This window comes from Lepisma saccharinum, chromosome 28 (assembly GCF_977018435.1).
Source record: "Lepisma saccharinum chromosome 28, izLepSacc3.1, whole genome shotgun sequence".
Lineage (NCBI taxonomy): Eukaryota > Metazoa > Arthropoda > Insecta > Zygentoma > Lepismatidae > Lepisma > Lepisma saccharinum.
In genome coordinates this window covers 17,178,112-17,198,350 of record NC_139256.1, presented here as the reverse complement: position 1 = coordinate 17,198,350, position 20,239 = coordinate 17,178,112, and the positions used below count along the sequence as shown (strand labels likewise).

Below are 20,239 nucleotides of genomic sequence, written 5' to 3'. Positions count from 1 at the left end.
GGCATCAACCAAAACTATGTTCCAGGGCCTGGAATTTTCCGCATGCAAGGAGGGGTCAGGAGAAGCTAAGAAAATTGTTATTGTTATGTATACATTGTGTAGGAAAATAAGTAAAATTTTCACTTCAAACAAATAAGGCCTAACTCCTATTATTGTTCTTCATTTTTGGCAGGTTACGTTGTTATGTGACAAACAGAAAAACTAAACAATTTGGGAAATAAAGAAGAGGTTTTCTCTGGATAACAACCGGGTGATTTCCAGAGAGGCTTTCGAGACCTAACATCACTCTCATCTTCAGGGAAGTGAAGTGAAACCCCATCACTGGAGAGCTTCAGAGTGGCACAAACTCCCCTTCGGAGTCAACCATACAAATGATGGCACCTCCGCCAATGAAAGTGAGAAAATGCTTCCACAAGAGGACCGCCATGGGCTACAGCCTCAAAAGGGATCAGGAGTCTCCTCTGCCTTATTTACTTCTTGATTCATCTTGATTATTTTACTTCACATTTCTACCACTTTTGGCTAATTGTGAAGATTATAATGAGTGATGATATGATGAAGAACACCCATGCCCAGGCTGGGATTCGAATCAGGGACCCCTGGCCATAGCACTCTATGCTGACCACTCCACCAGGGAGGCCAGCTGTAAAGGTATGAGTCTGCATGAGAATGAAAGAAAAGCAAAATGCATATTCAAATACCACATTATTTTTGGCTTACTCATTTAAAAATAAATTATTTCTATCATTAGGTTAACTATAAAGACGAAGATGATAGGACAAGCAACCAACCAGAGTGGCTTGCTGCAACTTCTTGATTACACACACATTTCTACATCAGATAAGTAAATAATACAAGTCATAAGTAACAATTTTTAAAACTAAAATATAACAACATAACAAAGATTGTTTTACACACTGCAGGGGTCACGCATATCACACTAGTGATCCACTCATTTATATTTTAACGCCAATGCCATTTGGAAACACTACATTTCCTACAAACTGTTATATAAAATATTGTAAGATTCTAAGATACTCTGCATGTACTTTTGTTTGGTTTCATTGCATTCAATTGTAATTCACTAGGATTAGTATTTCCTCCCTCCTGTGACGTGTTGAGTGAAATAACTTATAATTTTTTGCTCAGTGATCCAGAAAACTTTAAAAAGGACATTTTCACTATAAAACCAGATGAATTTTGACAAACAATGGGTAAAAACAATAACATTTGATTGATCACAATAGTGATATACGTGACCAAAGGTAGCTATGTATTTGTATCATGCGATTACTGCAGTGTTAAAGGAGACAAAATATATATTTATTAAGTTCACTATTTTACCTTCTGGCTTCAAGTTGACACCTGATGCCATGATTGGCAACAAGAATATCTATGCACCCGACAAATTTCAGCACATTATCAACCTGAAAATAGAACAAATAGTAAACCAAAGGTAAGACAATACGAGGGTCACTATTTATATTTTGAGCCTAACAATGAAAAAACAGGAATTTGGCATTGAAAACTGCTTTATTGTTTTTCGAAGTATTCTCCTTTATGGTCAATACACTTTTGCATTCGTTCGAACCATTTGTCAAAGCAGTTTTTCCAATCTTCTTGAGACACCTCCATAATATGGTTTTTGAACGCATCAACGGCGTCTTCCGCCGACAATAATCGTTGTCCACGCAATTTATTCTTGACATTCGGGAACAAGAAGAAGTCAATGGGTGCCAAATCAGGACTGTACGGCGGATGACCCATCAATTCGATTTTTTGACTGTTCATAAAGTCGGTTGTTAGACGAGATGTGTGACAGCTGGCATTGTCTTGATGAAGAATGATCCGACGGCGTTTGTTTGTTTTCCGTATTTGACCGAAGACCTCTGGCAAATAAATTGTTGTGTACCATTCAGAGTTGACCGTTCTACATTCCTCTAAAGGCACAGTTGCCACATGACCAGTTTTCCCGAAAAAACAGGCGACCATTTGTTTCGATGTGCTTCGAGCGCGAACAAATTTTGTTGGATTGGGTTCATCTTGAAACACCCATAGACTACAGTGGACTGCTGTTTACGTTCCGGCTCATATGCATATATCCATGATTCGTCACCTGTTACAATCTTATATACGTCTTTTGAAGCACCACGATTGTATTTATTGAGCATTTGTTTGCACCAATTGACGCGAGAGTCTTTTTGAGTTTTTGTCAAATTGTGTGGGATCCAACGAGAACATACCTTTCTCACACCTAAATGATCATGTAATATTTTATATATGCTGGTGGAACTAATGCCTATGGTTGCCTCAATCTCACAGTATGTCACATGACGATCTTGCAGTATTAGGTTTTGCACAGCATCAATGTTTTCTTGAACAACAACTGATTTTGGACGACCTTCGCGAATCTCGTCGGTGAGCGAATGGCGGCCACGATTAAATTCGTTATACCAGCGTTTCACAGTGACAAAGGATGGGGCTTCATCGCCAAATGTGGAAGTAAGTTGATCGATGCACTCTTGTCTTGATAATCCACATCGAAAATCGTAAAAAAAATCATCGCACGAAAATGTTCACGAGTTAATTCCATTTTATTGTTGTCGCGCAATCTCCAAGGCAACATAAACAACACAAATCAAGTTATTGACAAAACATTTGAAGTACGTTATGTCAATAATGCCAGACGATTCCGTGCAAACGTCAAATCGCGCCTAACTTCAATCAGTGTTGCCAAGGCTCAAAATATAAATAGTGACCCTCGTATATGTAAGAGGAGCACAGTAATATGTAGTATAAAATATAACTGTTTAGGATATTTATTATAAACTAAAAGGAGGTGGATCTCTAATGCTCTATATCTTTCAACAGTTTTATAAAATGTGTCCATTTCATAATATGATGCATAGCACTGCAACATTCACATCTAAGATGTCAAATTTTATATTAATTCTTCCTTCCTGATATATACAACTTTAGGTATGACTTAAGATGACCAGACCTCTCTCCGATTTTCTTCATATTTGACATACTTACTAATTGAGGCCTGCTAGTGACGAATCTGAAGTTAAAAATTGTTGGAAACGTCTAGAAATTGCAAAAATTGTTGGAAACGTCTAGAAATTGCAAAATAATTGCGAACCATTGATGCTAGTCTCATGAACCATTGGTGCTAGCCCCACGAACCATTGACGTGTGGTTAGGTTAGTTTCGGTTAGGTTAGGCAAACATAGTTAAAATTTTGTCGTGGTAGTATCAGGAATATATATATTTCCTTGTGAAACAAAAAATTTCACGAAAATTGACTTTTCCATTCAGAAAACTAGACTTATTTTTGATTGTTTCGCAATTTCTAGACGTTTCCGACAACTTTTAACTTCAGATTCGTGATTGGGAGGCCTCAATTAGCAAGTATGCCAAATATGAAGAAAATCGGAGATGGGTCCGGTCATCTTAAGAAGTTCCCAACTTTATTTACCAATGTAACCACAATGACCTTTCGTGCATTTCAAAATTGCTCAATATTTTATTGATTTTCTTTTACCTTTGGCTAATTGCAAGGATATAAATGAAGATTAGATTAAAATGGTAAAGGATCCCTGACATGTGTGCAGATCACGACTTGCACTGGTCAACTTCATTCGACATGAAATTTCTTCTGTTTCTACTGTGATGTGTCTCAAGTATCAGGTAAAAGATGGAAAGTACTTCAGCACAAGTTAATGTTGTTCAAGGTATATTTACTACAGCTGAGCCGATACAATTTGTCGATACTGATCCTCTGACAGATTCCAACCGATACCGATAACCTGATCGATTCCAACCGATACAGATACTTGTATAATTCCTGTTTAAAATAACAAAGGCTAGTTACTGTCATAAAACTTATCACATCACATTCTATTAATGACATTAACACACTGGGGTCTCACGATGGGCATAGCCCGCAGTGCACTTAAAATCAATGTGGACGAACGACAGGCATAGCCCTTCCTGCGGTATGCAATCGCTTTGCCGATTGAATGACGGGCTATGCTCGTACTTCGTCTCATGCGCGTGTTCATTCAAGCCCCTCTGTTGAAATTCCGACCGCTAGGTGACTCATGTGCTATTTTTATCTTGCACCTGCAACTGTTTGTTGTCGGGTTGATGTACTGTGCATTGTTTAGAAGGGCGTCCTTAGATCCAGACTGCATAGAGGATTCCGCCCCAGAGTTTGAAGTTAGCGACGATTTTGATGATGCAGATGAATTTGAAGATTTGGAAGGTAGGTTATATTCGTAATAATTATTGTCGACAATATATACAGTGTTGCAAACTCTAGTATTTTATGAATGAAGTGAGAAGAGGTAATTTTTTTGGTCTATTCATCTTGCCTCTTCCTTGATTCTCCAACATGCACTGATGTATTTTTAGTTTTTCCATTTATTATTTTGTATAGTATATGTAAAATGACAATGTATTTTATTTATTTATTTATTTCTTTAATTTTTACAGATGACACAGAACCAACTGATACATCATCTGGTCCTGTCCTGCAGCCACTTTTTCATACAAGAGATAATTATTTGTAATTTGTAATTATTTTTTGTTATGAGCACATAAGAAGTATTCTTATGCAAGATTCAAAAGATGTATTTGATAGTTTATGTAGTTAATTATTGAAATTTCCAGATTATGAACTTAAAATATCTCTATAATAACATTTGTTACAATGTTGTACTTTTTTCTTCTTCACAAAACATTGCTGAAAAAAATATTAAAAAACGTCTGAAAATGAAAATAAAATTTAAGAAATTTTTGTTCATTGAAAAGAGGAAGTTTTGTAGATTTAAGAAATATGTGGTTTAATAAAAACAAATGAAAAATATTTTTTCTATGATTTTTTGAAAAACAACCAAAAACCGCAGACCAAAGGTAACAATGCTGTATTATGAGGCCAGACCCGAATGTGTTAAAAAACCATGAAACTATTTTCATGTAGCATTAGGAGCACTTTAAATGCCTTGTGATTTTTGATGTGATCTTCTTTCTACCCCCAGAGGATGTAAAAAGAAGTTTTTGAAATGCTGCAAGCCTTTTTAAAGTGTTGCAGCTACACTGAAAAATTTGTGGATGATTATAAGTCCCTGCTTCATTTCAAAATCCCTAATTTCATGTAAACAACATTTTTGTCATTTGGATTAACCTGGAGGGGGAGGAAAACGATGTAAAAATACATACAAATGCAGACATATTTATTAATTTGGTCCGGCACTATATATGCCCTGCTGTCCATTATTCTCTGTATTTTGCTATAAAGGGCCTCCCTCATGGCACAGTGGTAACATTGATGCATTGTAATCAATCCGTTGGAGGCACACAGTGGTTCAGTTCCCACTTTAAACTGAAGGTCCAGTCCCGATTAGCCAGTCCTGTGCATAAACTGGACTTAAAACAACAATTCCATTAATCATTTGCAATAAAAACAAGTCACTGCAGTATTGGCATCAGCCTGCAAACACACAGAAGGGTAGAGCACAAGGAGATCACAACCCTCCCACAGCAAAATTCATCCCTTTCCCAAGAAAAGCGGAATGAGCCCAGCATGATACCAATGCTGGTTTTGAAAACGTCCACATTCTCACCTGACGAATTAGTGAGCAATTGGCAATGGTTTCTTTTATTTCCACACAGTGTTGGCCACCAGGCAGTTACATGCCTTCAATGTCATGTTTGGGTGCATAGCCTTCACTTCAGTCCTGCCTTTGATCTTGTCATCTACTTCCCAGGAGAGTGCTTCATTTTTGTAAATCTACAAAGGCTGTCGCAGAGAAGGAGAGACAGATTTTTTCCTGGTTTGGCCACTGCCTATGGTTTCGGCACTAGTCGCTTCGTGAAGGATGACTAATTCTGTTTCCGTAGCAAGTTGTCATATGTTGCGAAACCACGTTAGTGAGCAGCTGTGTTGATTTACGTGGAACGTGTTTCGTTTACCCCTCCAGGTTTTTGTGTATAACATTGCTTTTCATGATGAGTATTCAAGATGAACAGCAACATGCCATAAAATTTTGTTGGCGTTTAGGGAAAAGTGCTGCGGAAACATATGCAATGTTTCAACAGGCATATGCCGATCAAGACAGACTGAGTAGAGCCACAGTATTACCAAGGAGTCATTGAGACTCTGCGCCAGCACGTAGCAAAAAACAGGCTGCATTTGAAGAACTCCTTCATATTGCACCACAATAACGCACGCCTGCATACCGCATGGGCTTTTCAGGATTATGCGACGAAGAGAAAAATATAAATTTTCCAGCATACAGCCCGGACCTTGCCCCCTGCAAATTTTGGCTATTTCCACTTTTAAAGGCCGCTTTACATGGTTGTCATTTCATGGCGAACAAAGAAGTGATCACTGCAGCGCAAATTTTCTTCAGTTCGCTACCTGACAACGAATTTTCAAAGACATTCACAAAGTGGCAGGAGCATATGGACACTTGCTTAGCTGTCAATGGTGCCTATTTTGAAAAAGATGTACATCTACTCGATATGGCTGATTCTCAATAAAAATTTTGTGGCTTGTAATTTTTTTTGCTTCATTTTCATCGATTCTTGGAGGGGTCCATGTACGTGCTTGTCTTTTAACTGCTACGCAGTCACGACTTTTTGACCTATTGCGCTCATTTTGGTATCAATCGGCAGCTAATGAACTACATTTTCACCCTAGTACATTTGCTAGCCAATGGAGGTCGCTGTTTTCCTATACAGGAAATAATCTCACCTTCTCAGCGACAGCCTTTGTATATGGAATTCCTGTGCGGGACCACCTGTCACAAGGGAGGGTAAATGAACCTTTGAAAAGGACAAATCTTGAGAAATGAGTTGATTCTCTTGGACGTTCTAGCCACTCCAAATCTTTGGTATCAGCAAAGAAAATTCAAACGGCCGATACATCCTTATTGGCTCAGCCCTAATATTTACTAAAAAAAAATAAAAATTATATATATATATATAGAATAGAATAGAATTCTTTATTAGTCATTAGACAACATGATTGCAATAGACTTCGTCATAATAAGTATATAAATACTAATATAAAAAATTACAAAAGAAAATTAAAAATACATATTAAAATATTACACATTCAACAATACAGTTTGCAAATTACACTACATGTTTTATTACAGCGAAAGCAATTGGAAAATAGTACTCTATTTTGATTACAATACAAGTCATGTACAAAAACCCAATTTACAGCTCTGTGATGCATTATGAGTAGACATTTACATTTTACAGGCCCTGACGGAAGTGTTCTTCAAATTCCGTGACACTATATATACAATATCGTACTAATATATTATTAATGTGTTTAGCAAACTGCTTGTTTTCTAAATTACGTATAGAAGCTGGTAGCAAATTGAATAATCTCATTCCATTATGTTTAAAATTTTGTTGAGTCTTGCATAGCCTAGCGTATGGCATTTCTATATTCAGATTGTGAATTTGAATTTGAATTTAAAATTTTGGGAGCGTCAGCACTTAGGCTATTTTGCTCCCTTCACATTATACGGGGCCAGCCCCTTACCATTACATATAACAACTCTAACGTTGCATTAAAAATCTTAAAATGTTCTGAGTGAGGTTGACTTTTGGGCGCCTACGTGGAAGGTACCCCTTACACCCCTATTCAGATTGTGCCTTGTATTATAGTCATGTACATTAGAACGCAACCTAAAACTGGGGAGGTTTTCCTTTATGTACATTAAACTATGATAAATATTTAAAGAGGGCACTGTCATAATACGGTATTCCTTAAAGAATTCCCTACATGACTCCATATCCTGTACTCCTTTAATACAACGTATAGCCTTCTTTTGCCATTTAAAGACTTCCTTTGCACCTGTAGAGTTTCCCCATAGTAAATTTCCATACAGTAAGTGTGAATGGAAAAGAGCGTAGTACACAGAGATCATCATTTCTTCACTTACAGACCTTTTTAATTTCCGCAATAGATATGACACGGGCAAGTTTCTTACATAGTTCCTGGGTATGAACTGACCAGCTTAATTTTGTATCTAAATATATGCCAAGCAATTTTACATAATCCTGATTATTTAAGGTGCATGGTGGGTTATTTAAGTAGAAAAAGTGAGTTTGTTTTTGTCGTATTTAACACCAAGCTATTTGTTTTAAACCATAAAGAGGAAGCATTTAACATTTCTTTATTTTTGATACTAAGGTTAAGAATACTATGATCATTTGTAATAAAGGTAGTGTCATCAGCATAGATAGCTGTTTTATACGGTAGGCAATTAGGTAGGTCATTCATATAAACTAAAAACAAAAATGGACCTAATACTGATCCTTGGGGGACACCAGACAAAACGTCTAGCTCATCAGATTTATTATTAAATTTTACTATCTGTCGTCGATTAGTGAGATAAGACTTAAGAAGGGATAGTTCAATACCCTTTATTCCATAATACTGTAGTTTTTTAAGCAAGATTTCATGCGCAACTGTATCAAAAGCCTTACTTAAATCTATCAAAGTTGTACATGTATATGAGCCAGACTCGAAACCATTAATTATCTCATTTACGACCGTCTCTACCGCATTAATAGTAGATAGCCCCGATCTGAATCCAAAGTGGGCTACATTAATAAGTGAATTCTGTTCAAAATAAGGAGTCAATTGTTTCTTTACACAGTACTCTATAATTTTAGAAAACACTGGAACAAGGGATATAGGTCGGTAGTTACCAGGGTTATCTCTGTCACCCTTTTTGTGGATAGGGACTGTTATAGATATTTTTAGGTTATCAGGAAAAATACCATCATTTAATGTCCCATTAATAAGATATGTAATTGGAAGTGCTATTATGTCAATTATATGCTTTATAATAAATGTTGATAGACCGAAAAAATCTTCACTATAGGAGTTTTTCATTTTTGACACAATAATTAAAATTTCATCCGTACTAATCTGTATCCACTTAAAATTTATATGATTAAATTGTGGGAAACTTTGCCTACCAAGATAGTCATTAAGATCATTGTTGACATTTTCTTCATAGTTCACAGGAATTTTGTTTAAATGTTCTTGATTGTTTATAAAGAAACTATTAAACTCATTGGGTGTGATACTTGGCAACTTTGTTTCGTCCGTTATCTTTGTTTCCTTTTTGATTATTGACCAGGCAGCTTTGCATTTATTACTTGCCTTAGCTATGTACTCTTCATTAGCTTTTAGCTTAGCTAATTTTATTTCCTTTCTAAAATCTGTTATATCAGTAACAACTGTACAGTGTGTATCATGATACATGCATGTTACTGAACACAAAAATTTCCATCAAAATAGATAAATTGTGGAAATGATCACACTCTGAAGTGTTTTATCCCACAGAAAGGTTTCTCCGAACTGCAAAGTTATTCCCACAGTTGTTTGCAGTACTCAAAGCACCTTTTCATTCTCTTGTATAGCTTCTAAAAAAAAAAAAAAAAAAAATCACACAATGGGAACCATGATTTTCAGTAATTATTCTCAAAATAAAAAAAAATGTGCAACTACATTCATGAGGTGTTGAGACTAGCAGAACAAGTTATTTTTACCACTTCTTTTATTTTTTATTATGGTAACAGTTTCATACATCGCAGACACATTTCTTCATTTTTACAGAAGAAACTACTTAAGGAAATGAGTTTCTCTAAGGTTTCCAACGTTAGTAGAGGTATTTTCTTTCATCGTGGTATCTATTTGACTGGGAAATCATGTCAGTGTTTCCAACCCCCCTTTCTTTAACTATGCTTGCCTAACCTAACCAAACCTAACCTTATTGGAATGGTTCGTGGGGCTATCCGTCAGCTACCAGTGCATAATGTATGTACAATTTGCACACGTGACGAACACAATAGTAGGTATTTTTCGGTGAAGAAGGTTGGAAAACACTGATATTCGAAAACAAAAGAAGCGATATCATTCACAAAGTAAGTGATATAGCAGTTACATGCGTTCAGTAGCACTTAGATAAATTAGTAGAAAAAGTGTTTGTTTTCGTGTAAAAAGCATATTGGCACCTTGAACTATGTTCCACAATACACAATTGGTAAGTACGAACCATGCAAAACACAAAATATCTGATTTTAATGTGTCTCGGATCTATGAAACTGGTACTTTTATTATTAAGTACAGATGCTATTATATTTCACACATTGTCAATTTTTGCAAGTTACATCACTCAACTAACCACAGAGCTTAACACAAATTAAAAATGATGATTATTGATTATTATTACCACTTTTTTGAGAGAGCAGTGATATCACATGGTATAGATGATTATTCTTTGAGACATACAACCTAACAAGCAATGCAAAACAAAATCTTACAAGAGAACGTGAATGTTTTATAAAATAATTCCCACATTGTGAGGAATCATGCGTTTAGGTGAAAATTGCACAAAAACGAAGTTGACCACTTGGTGAAAATACTAACTGAAAATATGCTGCTTTCAATACAAAGTTGCATTTACCTCAAATGATCCTTAAGCTTTAGCTACATACAAATAGAAAAGGCTGCGACTATTTTCACCAGGTGGTGAGAATAGTATGTAGGGCTATTTTCACTAGCAAAATAATTACCAGAATCATAACATAAGTAGGTTAGGATCATTAGGTTTAATTATCTGATTATTTCCGCGCGTGTGTATAATTATAAAACTAAGAGAACCAAACCTGGTCCACCTAAACCATTCAAGCAAGCAAATACGAGAGGAATTAAAAAATAAGTTATTGTCGAAGCATAACATCACAGAATAAGATATACACGTGAAACTTGGCCCTTACAGAACAGTATATAATATTATCACAATTTCATTAAAATTCCTGAGTTTTTATTTTAAACAACAAATGATACACAATTACAATCAGAAAGTTCGATTTCGATACTGAATGAATGCAAGCCTGTACCACAGAGATGAAATGAACGGAATTTGGTTCGCGTTTGGCGATACTTCTTTATCACTTTTTGAAAAAAGCTTTGATACGTATTACGCAGTGATTTCATACAATGTTAAATTACGATTTCATTAACTACATTAAGCAACACTTTCCGCATCCCCAAAATAATATTCTAATGACAAGAATCAGACGACACAATTTCAAAATTTAAACAGACTGGTCGGCCTAATCTTATTCTCTTTGGGCCGGATGAAGCTACTTATCCAAATTACAAACTAAATATTGTGTAAATGAAAGAGTTGTAGAATACGTACATTGCTGGTACTATTTGTAAATTATTACACGTATTCTACTCTCATTCTCGCAATAAAATTTAGTAAAAGAAAAGGTTCGTGAATATGGACACGAATTTGACTCTAGCCGGTTCGCGAGGAACAGTAGAAACACAGAATACTAACTACGGTCAACCAATCTCCCATAAGACTGAAACTACAGGGCCTTGAATAACGTTATTCTATAGCTCGACCACAAGGAAAAAAACCTTCCGTCCAAAGCGTTCGCGCTACTTCCCTGCCGTTATCTGTGTTCGGGGCAGTGTTGCCAGGTCAGATTTGAAAAATTCGGGAGATTGTTCCTTGGAAACCAGAAGTTCTGCTACAAAATCCGATGATCTAATAGAAGAGGATGAACGACGTTCTTGGGGGGGGGGGGAGGGCGGCATAGTTGTGCAAACTGGGGGGGGCAAGGGGGAGTGGTGCGCATTGTTTACGGTGTAAACGTCACAGATACTTTTGTAACAATGGTGCTAAACCCAGCACCCTGTGTTTGGCGAAAATATACCGAAGATCTCCATTTCAGGAGTGGACATGTTTCAAACAAAAGAAAGTAAACCGCCAGAAGGAACCGACCAACATCTTTCATCTCTTCCGCATTTTCCGGTTAGAGGGTGCGTGGAAAACACCCTCAAATTTGCCCTTTCTCAGCATCGACACAAGGGGTTGGATGCCTCTATTATCGCGAGGAATTTTTATGACAGGAAATGGTAGAAAGTTGTGTTCACAGATGAAGCTAACGTGCCGCCTTTCGTTGTCAGCGATTTTCCACAATCTTTCAAGTCGAATGCTAACAATAACAAATCAATTTGCCTTCTGATGGTGTTCGTGTGCAGCTATCGATAGGGGTGGGCACGCGTCCTGCACCATAATGAAAAAATGCATTACGTATGTGAAATATATTTGTTGAATTAGACAGCATGTCTTCCTCAATAATTCAAGATAGCAACGCTTGTGCTAGGGTGCCACCCATCCTCCCCATCTGCTAGAAATACACACCCACACCCACAAACACATACATGTATAACATAATTTGCCCACGCTACGAAGTCAGTGTTTCTACCTCGTAAGGCAAGGGCGTTTCACTGTGTTTGTGTCACTTCATCCATTTCATCAGTTTTTCATTCATCCATATTGTCGTACTTACCCGTAGAGGCACAAAAGCGACGTAAAATAACTAAAATAGAAATAGAGTTTAGGGTGGGATAAAATACAGCCATCTAAAAATAGTAATGTAGTAAAAGTAATAAAATAATGTCCTAGCACAATTGAGTAGCGTTTGACATAATTTCACAGTTCAAACAGCACTTTTCAGGGCTGAGTGGAGTTCCACTCCACATCTCCCCTCCATGTTCAAGTAAAGATGAGCAGGAAACGTGTTTTTGAGCTGGCCGTCGGAGGTGCCATAGCAGTAGTTTATTATGGAATCCTACCGAGAAATCAATAGGTCTGGCAACACTGACGTTGGCGACTCTGAAGGCTTCTTTCTCCTGTCTTTTTCCCCCACCCGCCAGCGCGATGGGGTCTGCGCAGGTTTCTTTCCTTGTGGTTCCACTATAGGCGCTGTAACTGAAACAGCCGTCCAAATGTCCACAGATCACATCCTGTTCACCACACATCATCTGTTCACAGGCTAGATCTTATTGTTCGGGTATAACTGACGGCACGTTTCTCAACCACCCTTCTTCGTGAAAAGTCACTGGCGACGATTACGGCGGGCGAGTAGGGCAGTTGCCCCTTCCACTTTTTACTAGGGGCCTGGAAATTTTTTAAATCCCGACATTCGGGACGGAGAAAATTCGCGAATTCTGCACGTCATTTCCACTTTAAGTGATTGTTTCCATTTCTGGAATAAAAACTAATAATTTCCGATAAGTTCCACAAACTTACAATGCAGAAAACGTCAACAATTAACGATGTTTTGAAATGACCATTCGGTATTTCTCGACTGCTTGGGATCCCGCACACCCCTGCTTTTAACCCCCGTACTATGGCTTCTTAATGCAGCCATAAGAAAGTACTTTCCTTCCCCATCTTAGTTTTGGCACCAAATTACCGTCACTGTGAAAGGGCACATCAAGTTTCGTGTCTTTTAATGGCGAGAATTAATATCTGAAAACTTGAAAGTAAAATTCCGGAGATTTTTTTTTAACAGCCGAATTTTGAATTTTGTGTGTGTAACAGTTTGAGTCATTTTCTACAATTTCATAAAACGAATTTTCAGAGAGAAATATTTGATTGAGGCTTAAAAGATTGCCAATTATAATCAATACACATTAAATGATTTGAAATGCATTTATTTGTGCCTATCTAAGATAAAACGAGATCACACGATGCAAACAGCAGTGACATATCGAATGACACTTGGATCAGTAACTTACCTAAGCTGTGAAATATATCCTAAGCTAATTGCCATTCTTTACACATAAATATTGGCCTTAAGTCTAGTACAACAGTCTTCGATTGAATTATGAGGCATGGTGTGAATTGTTATTTTCAGCATTTTTGTAAATCATCCCATTCTAGACCCCACGGCAGTGATGCAGAAATGGGTTGAAGGGAGGGTTGCAGTACCCCCTCAAATAATTTGACACATCAAGATGTCTAACCCTCAGTGGCGCAGGAACGGGGGGGTACAGGGGTACATTGTACCCCCCTAAATTTTTGAAGGGGGTTCTGTTCCCTCCTAAATCCGTAAATCGAGTTGTACCCCCTGTACCCCCCCTTGGTAATTTGACAGCAGACGCAAGGTGCTACTGTTAAAAGAACCCATTTTCAGTTCGCCCAATAAAAAAGTGTAGCTATATTGTTTATAACTTATAAACATTATCTTCCTTACCACAGAAATTCAAACCATTCTAAACTTACTCTACTATTGAGAGACCACAAGGAAAAAACCTTGGACGAAAAGTCCCAGCGCAGCTTTCCCTTCTTCCGTTCAGTTCGGGCCATAAGGAAGCATGGTCCACTCTCGCAGTGGCGCAGGAACGTTTTTCATTTGGGGGGTTATAAAATTCAGCCTCCCATATATATAAACACACATACTACTGCACCTAGAAATACATTTTGGGTGGTCCAACCAAGTATTGCAATATTAATAATAATAATAATAAATAATTATATTTAATTAAATTAAAATATTAATTAAATATGTAAGTTAATTAATATTGTATTGTTGTTATTACGTGAATAGGTAAAAGATAGTAAAAGAATAGAGACATAACAGCATCTAGTTTGCATGTAGTTAAGATCGCCAAGATTTGCGTAAAAACAACTGCCCTGGCAAGGAATTTAATGTCAAATAGAAAAATAATGGAATATTTATTGAATAACAAACAAAAGTTAGATCTAATTAACGGAAAGTAAAGTTTCTGATTAACATTTTATGGATATTAACATTACTTGTGTGCATAATCTTCTGGGACCCTTCAAAGTAGTACGAGCCAAATTCCTTGCCTTCCAATAAGTTCAGCGCAAATAACCATCGATAATATAACAAATGCTAAACAATTATATTTTGATTATTTACTTTTACTTCTTAGTAAGTCTTTCGGGGTAGTGTCCGGACACCCTCCTAAATACGTCCTTGATACTTAGGTATAATGTGAAGGCATGGGAAATATTCTATTTTAGAACAGCACACACGAATGTCCTGTTACTTAATGCAAAACCAGATAACAATTCTGAAACATAACGTTCTGGGCTTATTCGAATTTAACGGAACGGAAAATCAGGAGTTTGAAATATGAAAATTGCGAACAAAGATACATTATTCATTTTAATGCAGGTTGAGATTAAGGGGGGTGAGGAGGATCTTGAGCCACCCCAACCAGGAATAATCATCTCCCACCCACTGGATATAGAAACCACATTATTGAATATATCATACTTATAGAGTTCCACTTCAGTTCATTCTAATTTTAAATTCCCATAGCTACGCATAAAAATATCTTTAAACAATTTATGGCAGACGTGTACCACATCCAATGTATTTTAGAAGCCATGTATTTGGTATTTATTCAGACATCTGTAGGGCGTTGTATTAAAAAAAGAAAAAAACTGAGTTGAGATGATTCCCGATCAACTCGTAAGAAGTCTAACTTTCAAATATTTGTGAAACATTTGACAAAGCATTTATTTGTTATATAATTAGCTGTACCTAATGACTAGAGCCCAGATTTGTAAGCGAAATGCATATTATTTTCCAGACTTCCAATGATAAGGAGAAATGTTATACCTATGGTTATACTTCGTATTACATACCTTGATGAGCTATTTAACTAAGGTTGAAAGTGCTTATAAATGCTTATTTCTGCAGGAAATGGTTATTCTTGCTTATTTTATGATTTTGGTTTAAAATAGCATAATATACCCACATCTGTCATATTTCAATCACACGACGGCATTGGGATGACGAGATCAATGCTTCTAAATAGCCGCACGGGAGAAACGGCATCCAAGAAAAGATACAGTACATCCAAAATCATTTTTCCAAATTACCTGATATTACAACACAGTTGAAAGGTTGAAAATCCATTGCAACATTCGCTTTCTCTATTGATGAAATTTCAGTAACGTTGTCTTCAGAAACTCACGCTGTTGGTAAAATTGTGTCCGACAAGCTCAGTAAGGAATTACTGAAAAATCCCGGTTACAAAACACTGTGTCAATTTTATAAAAATATTTCTGGTGAAGAAACAGACATTGAAGAGGAATTCACCGAAGAAGATCTGTAGTGTTTTTCACATGCGCCTGTGAAGTCATGCTACATGGCAAGAACATTTTCACTGACAGACACAGGAGCTTCACACAAGAAAATCTCAGGATGACCATCCTTACATGCTGTAACAGCTTTGAATAAGATAAGAGATCTAATAAACAAATGTTTTTCTCAGATTTTCCTGTATTTGTTTATGCTTATTTTGGTGCTTATTTTTATATTTATTTTTTGTGCTTATTAACTTGCTTATTTTACTGTTTGATTGTGCTTATAAATCCGGACCCTACAATGACACTCTTCAAGCACTGAAAGTACTATCATTACATATACAAAACCGAAATCCTTCAGATATCAGAGGAAGCAAGGAAAGGCATAGGCTCAAAAGGTTTGTTTTTTCGTTTCAATCTATAGTGAACAAAATGAAGAACCGCCCAAGGTTTCTTTTCGTATGTAGTAGTATTAAATGCAGATACATGCGTGTGTTTTAGGGTGACATGTCAATTTCTCGTTTATGTGAAAAGGTAAACTTTAATGTAAGGAAAAGCATGTGCGCGTCACAGTTAAAGATTTTCGCATCTACAAAGAAAATCCAAGACACATTCCCACCTCGCCAGCCTCCGTGGCGGAGGTGTTGGCATAGGGCGCTTTGGCGCCGGAGGTCCTAGGTTGGGCATGTGAGTGTTCATCAATTTCATCATATCATCACCCATCCTCATCTTTGCAATTAGCCAGAAGTGGAAGAAATGCGAAGTAAAATAAACCAAATAAATCAATCAAACATTCCCATCTCATTCAAAGACCTTGCGAGTCCAATCCAAAATCTACCAATAGAACCTGCAGTGAGTTTCATTTATCTCGTGCATTCATCTGACTAATGTAATTTTCTTACAGTTTAACTTTAGGGTATAACTTAAAATAGCGTTGTGTTTGTGTTGCGTTCGATATCAAAATTAGTAATTAATGTCCAATTATAAGTATACCTAATACGTAGGTGAAAATAATTCCCTCCCCCCTCCTCTGATAATATCGCAAATTAAATGTCTAGGAAAAATTTCATTTCACCTAGGAATGATATCGCGATGCGATGAGTCGAGAATTGTCACAGCCTCATCTCGTCGCCTGTGTGGCGAGGTCCTTCTCGTTCATCTTTGTTTCGGTTTCCACTCAGAAGTTATTAAAACTTATTCTAGATTCACTTCATGCTCACATAGGCTAATCGGGACTCTATTTTCAAAATTTCTTAATATATAGTAGGTTTAAGTATAGTTTTCCGAACACCCCCTTACAAAGTTATGAAAAATATGGGTGAGGTACAGCAGTACATTGTACCCCCAAATTGGTCTGTAGTGTCTCGTCTCGTTCGTGTAAGTATTTCGTTTTGTAAAATTCCATTTTGAATATTCAAAAGAAAATGGGATCAGTCATATACTCTTCTGATGAATATTTGTATCTTATCTTCGAATCGACGCAAATACTTCTTTAGAAAAGTGTCTCCCCCCCCCCCTTACGCAAAGGAGCACTCGTCTGCAGCGTGATTGTCTGAGAGCAAATCTGATTCCATCGTTCCACACACATTTTAAACAATTTTGATCTCCTTAAGGAGGTTTCCAAGAACACAGGTCAATGAACTAACTAGTAGCAAGTACAATGTAGTAGAATTTTGAATTTCTGTGGTAAGGAAGATAATGTTTAGGCCTAAAAGTTATAAACAATATACACTTTTTGTATTGGGCGAACTTAAAATAGGTTCTTTTAACAATAGCACCTTGCGTCTGCTGTCAAATTACCAAAGGGGGGGGGGTACAACTCGATTTACGGATTTAGGGGGTACAGTACCCCCTTCAAAAATTTAAGGGGGTACTATGTACCCCTGTTCCCCCCCCGTTCCTGCGCCACTGCACTCTCCCCCTCCCCTCCTGCACAGGAGTCGCGGGTGTGCGCAGGTTGTTTTGCTTGTGGTTCCACTATACATTGTGGTTGCTACTAGTTAGTTCATTGACCTAATGGAAACCTCTTTAAGGAGATAAAAATTGTTTAAAATGTGTGTGAAACGATGGAATCAGATTTGCTCTCAGAAAATCACGCTGCAGACGAATGCTCCTTTGCGTAAGGGGGGGGGGGGGTACACATTTCTAAAGAAATGGTCGCGTCGATTCGAAGATAATATACAAATCTTCATCAGAAGGATATATGACTGATCCCATTTTCTTTTGAATATTTAAAATGGAATTTTACAAAACGAAATACTTACACGAACGAGACGAGACACTACAGACCAACTAAAGGGGGGGGGGGTACGTACTGCTGTACCTCACCCATATTTTTCATAACTTTGTAAGGGGGTGTTCGGAAAACTATACTTAAACCTATATATTAAGAGATTTTGAAAATAGAGTCCCGATTAGCCTATCTGAGCATGAAGTGAATCTAGAATAAGTTTTAATGACTTCCGAGTGGAAACCGAAACAAAAATTAACACAAACAAGAACGAGAAGGACCTCGCCACACAGGAGACGAAATAAGGCTGTGACAATTATCGACTCATCGCATCGCGATATCATTCCTATGTGAAATGAAATTTTTCCTAGACATTTAAACAAGGTGCAAGTTGCGATATTATCAGAGGGGGGGGGGTTATTTTTACCTATGTATTAGATATACTTATAATTGGACATTAATTGCTTAAAATCTAATTTAGGTATCGAATGCAACACAAACACAACGCCATTTTAAGTTAAACCCTAAAGTCAATCTGTAAGAAAATTACATTAATCAGATGAATGCACGAGATAAATGAAACTAACTGTAAATTTTGGATTGGGTTCACAAGGTCTTTGAGTGAGATGAGAATGTTTAATTGATTTATTTGGTTTATTTTACTTCGCATTTCTTCCACTTTTGGCTAATCGCAAAGATGAGGATGGGCGATGATATCATAAAATTGATGAACACTCACACGCCCTACTTCTGGCGTCAAAGCGCGTTATGCCAACCCCTCCGCCACGGAGGCTGGCGATGTGGGAATGTGTTTTGGATTTTCTTTGTAGATGCGAAAATCTTTAACTGTGACGCGCACATGCTTTTGCTTACATTAAAGTTTACCTTTTCACATAAACAAGAAATTGACATGTCACCCTAAAACACACGCATGTATCTGCATTTAATACTACTACATACGAAAAGAGACCTTGGGCGGTACTTCATATTGTCCACCAAAGATTGAAACGAAAAAAAAAAACATTTTGAGCGTATGCCTTTCCTTGCTTCCTCTGACATCTGAAGGATTTCGGTTTTATATATGTAATCATAGTACTTTCAGTGCTTGAAGAGTGTCATTAGGTACAGCTAATTATATAACAAATAAATGCTTTGTCAAATGTTTCACAAATATTTCAAAGTTAGACTTCTTACGAGTTGGTCGGGAACCATCTCAACTCAGTTTTTTCTTTTTTTAATACAACGCCCTACAGATGTCTGAGTAAATACCAAATCCAAAAGACATTGGATGTGGTACACATCTGCCATAAATTGTTTAAAGATATTTTTATGCGTAGCTATGGGAATTTAAAATTAGAATGAACTGAAGTGGAACTCTATAAGTATGATATACCTAGGTATTCATAATGTGGTTTCTATATTCAATGGGTGGGAGATTATTATTACTGGTTGGGGTGGCTCAAGATCCTCCTCACCCCCTTTAATCTCAACCTGCATTAAAATGAATAGCAGTATCTTTGTTCACAATTTTCACATTTCGAACTCCTGATTTTCCGTTCCATTAAATTCAAATAAGGCCAGAACGAAGTCCAGATCTTTATATGTTTCAGAATTGTTATCTGGTTTTAAAATCTGTTTTAAAAAAACATAAATTCTAAGAAAAACAAAGAAAAAATAGTTCTGCAAATTTTGCATTAAATAACAGGACATTCGTGTGTGCTGTTCTAAAATAGAATATTTCCCATGGCTTAACATTATACCTAAGTATCAAAGACGTATTTAGGAGGGGGTCCGGACACTCCCCTGAAAGACTTACCAAGACGTAAAAGTAAATAATCAAAATATAATTGTTTAGCATTTATTATAGAGCATTCCCTGACATTCGCTACGAGACTCGGCGGCAAGCGGCCAGGCATCAGCGCTTGTCTTTCCCGGTGAACGGGTCCGCGACAGTCGCACGCTACAGTCTGTTTTTTTTTTTTTTTTTAGCTCTCCCTGACTTCGCTCTCTTTCCCATTCTGTTGACGTTGCAGACTGA

The 20,239-nt window shown here is 37.0% G+C and overlaps 1 protein-coding gene across 3 annotated transcripts in view; it reads right to left on the bottom strand.

Annotated features, from left to right (window-relative positions):
- LOC145980567 (nuclear RNA export factor 1-like) overlaps positions 1-11,160 on the bottom strand; it is a 73,616-nt gene extending 62,456 nt beyond the window's left edge. The window contains exons 1-2 of one of the 3 annotated variants that reach the window (XM_083113600.1): positions 10,272-11,160; positions 1,345-1,427 (exon numbers count right to left, since the gene is read on the bottom strand). In XM_083113600.1, coding sequence (XP_082969726.1) covers positions 1,345-1,375 — 31 coding nt within the window. In that variant the 5' untranslated portion in view covers positions 1,376-1,427; positions 10,272-11,160. Of the gene's footprint in view, positions 1-1,344; positions 1,482-5,627; positions 5,647-10,271 lie in introns of those variants that run through there. The other 2 variants (XM_083113601.1, XM_083113599.1) reach the window with 2 other exon arrangements.
- Between the last annotated feature and the right edge of the window lie 9,079 nt (positions 11,161-20,239).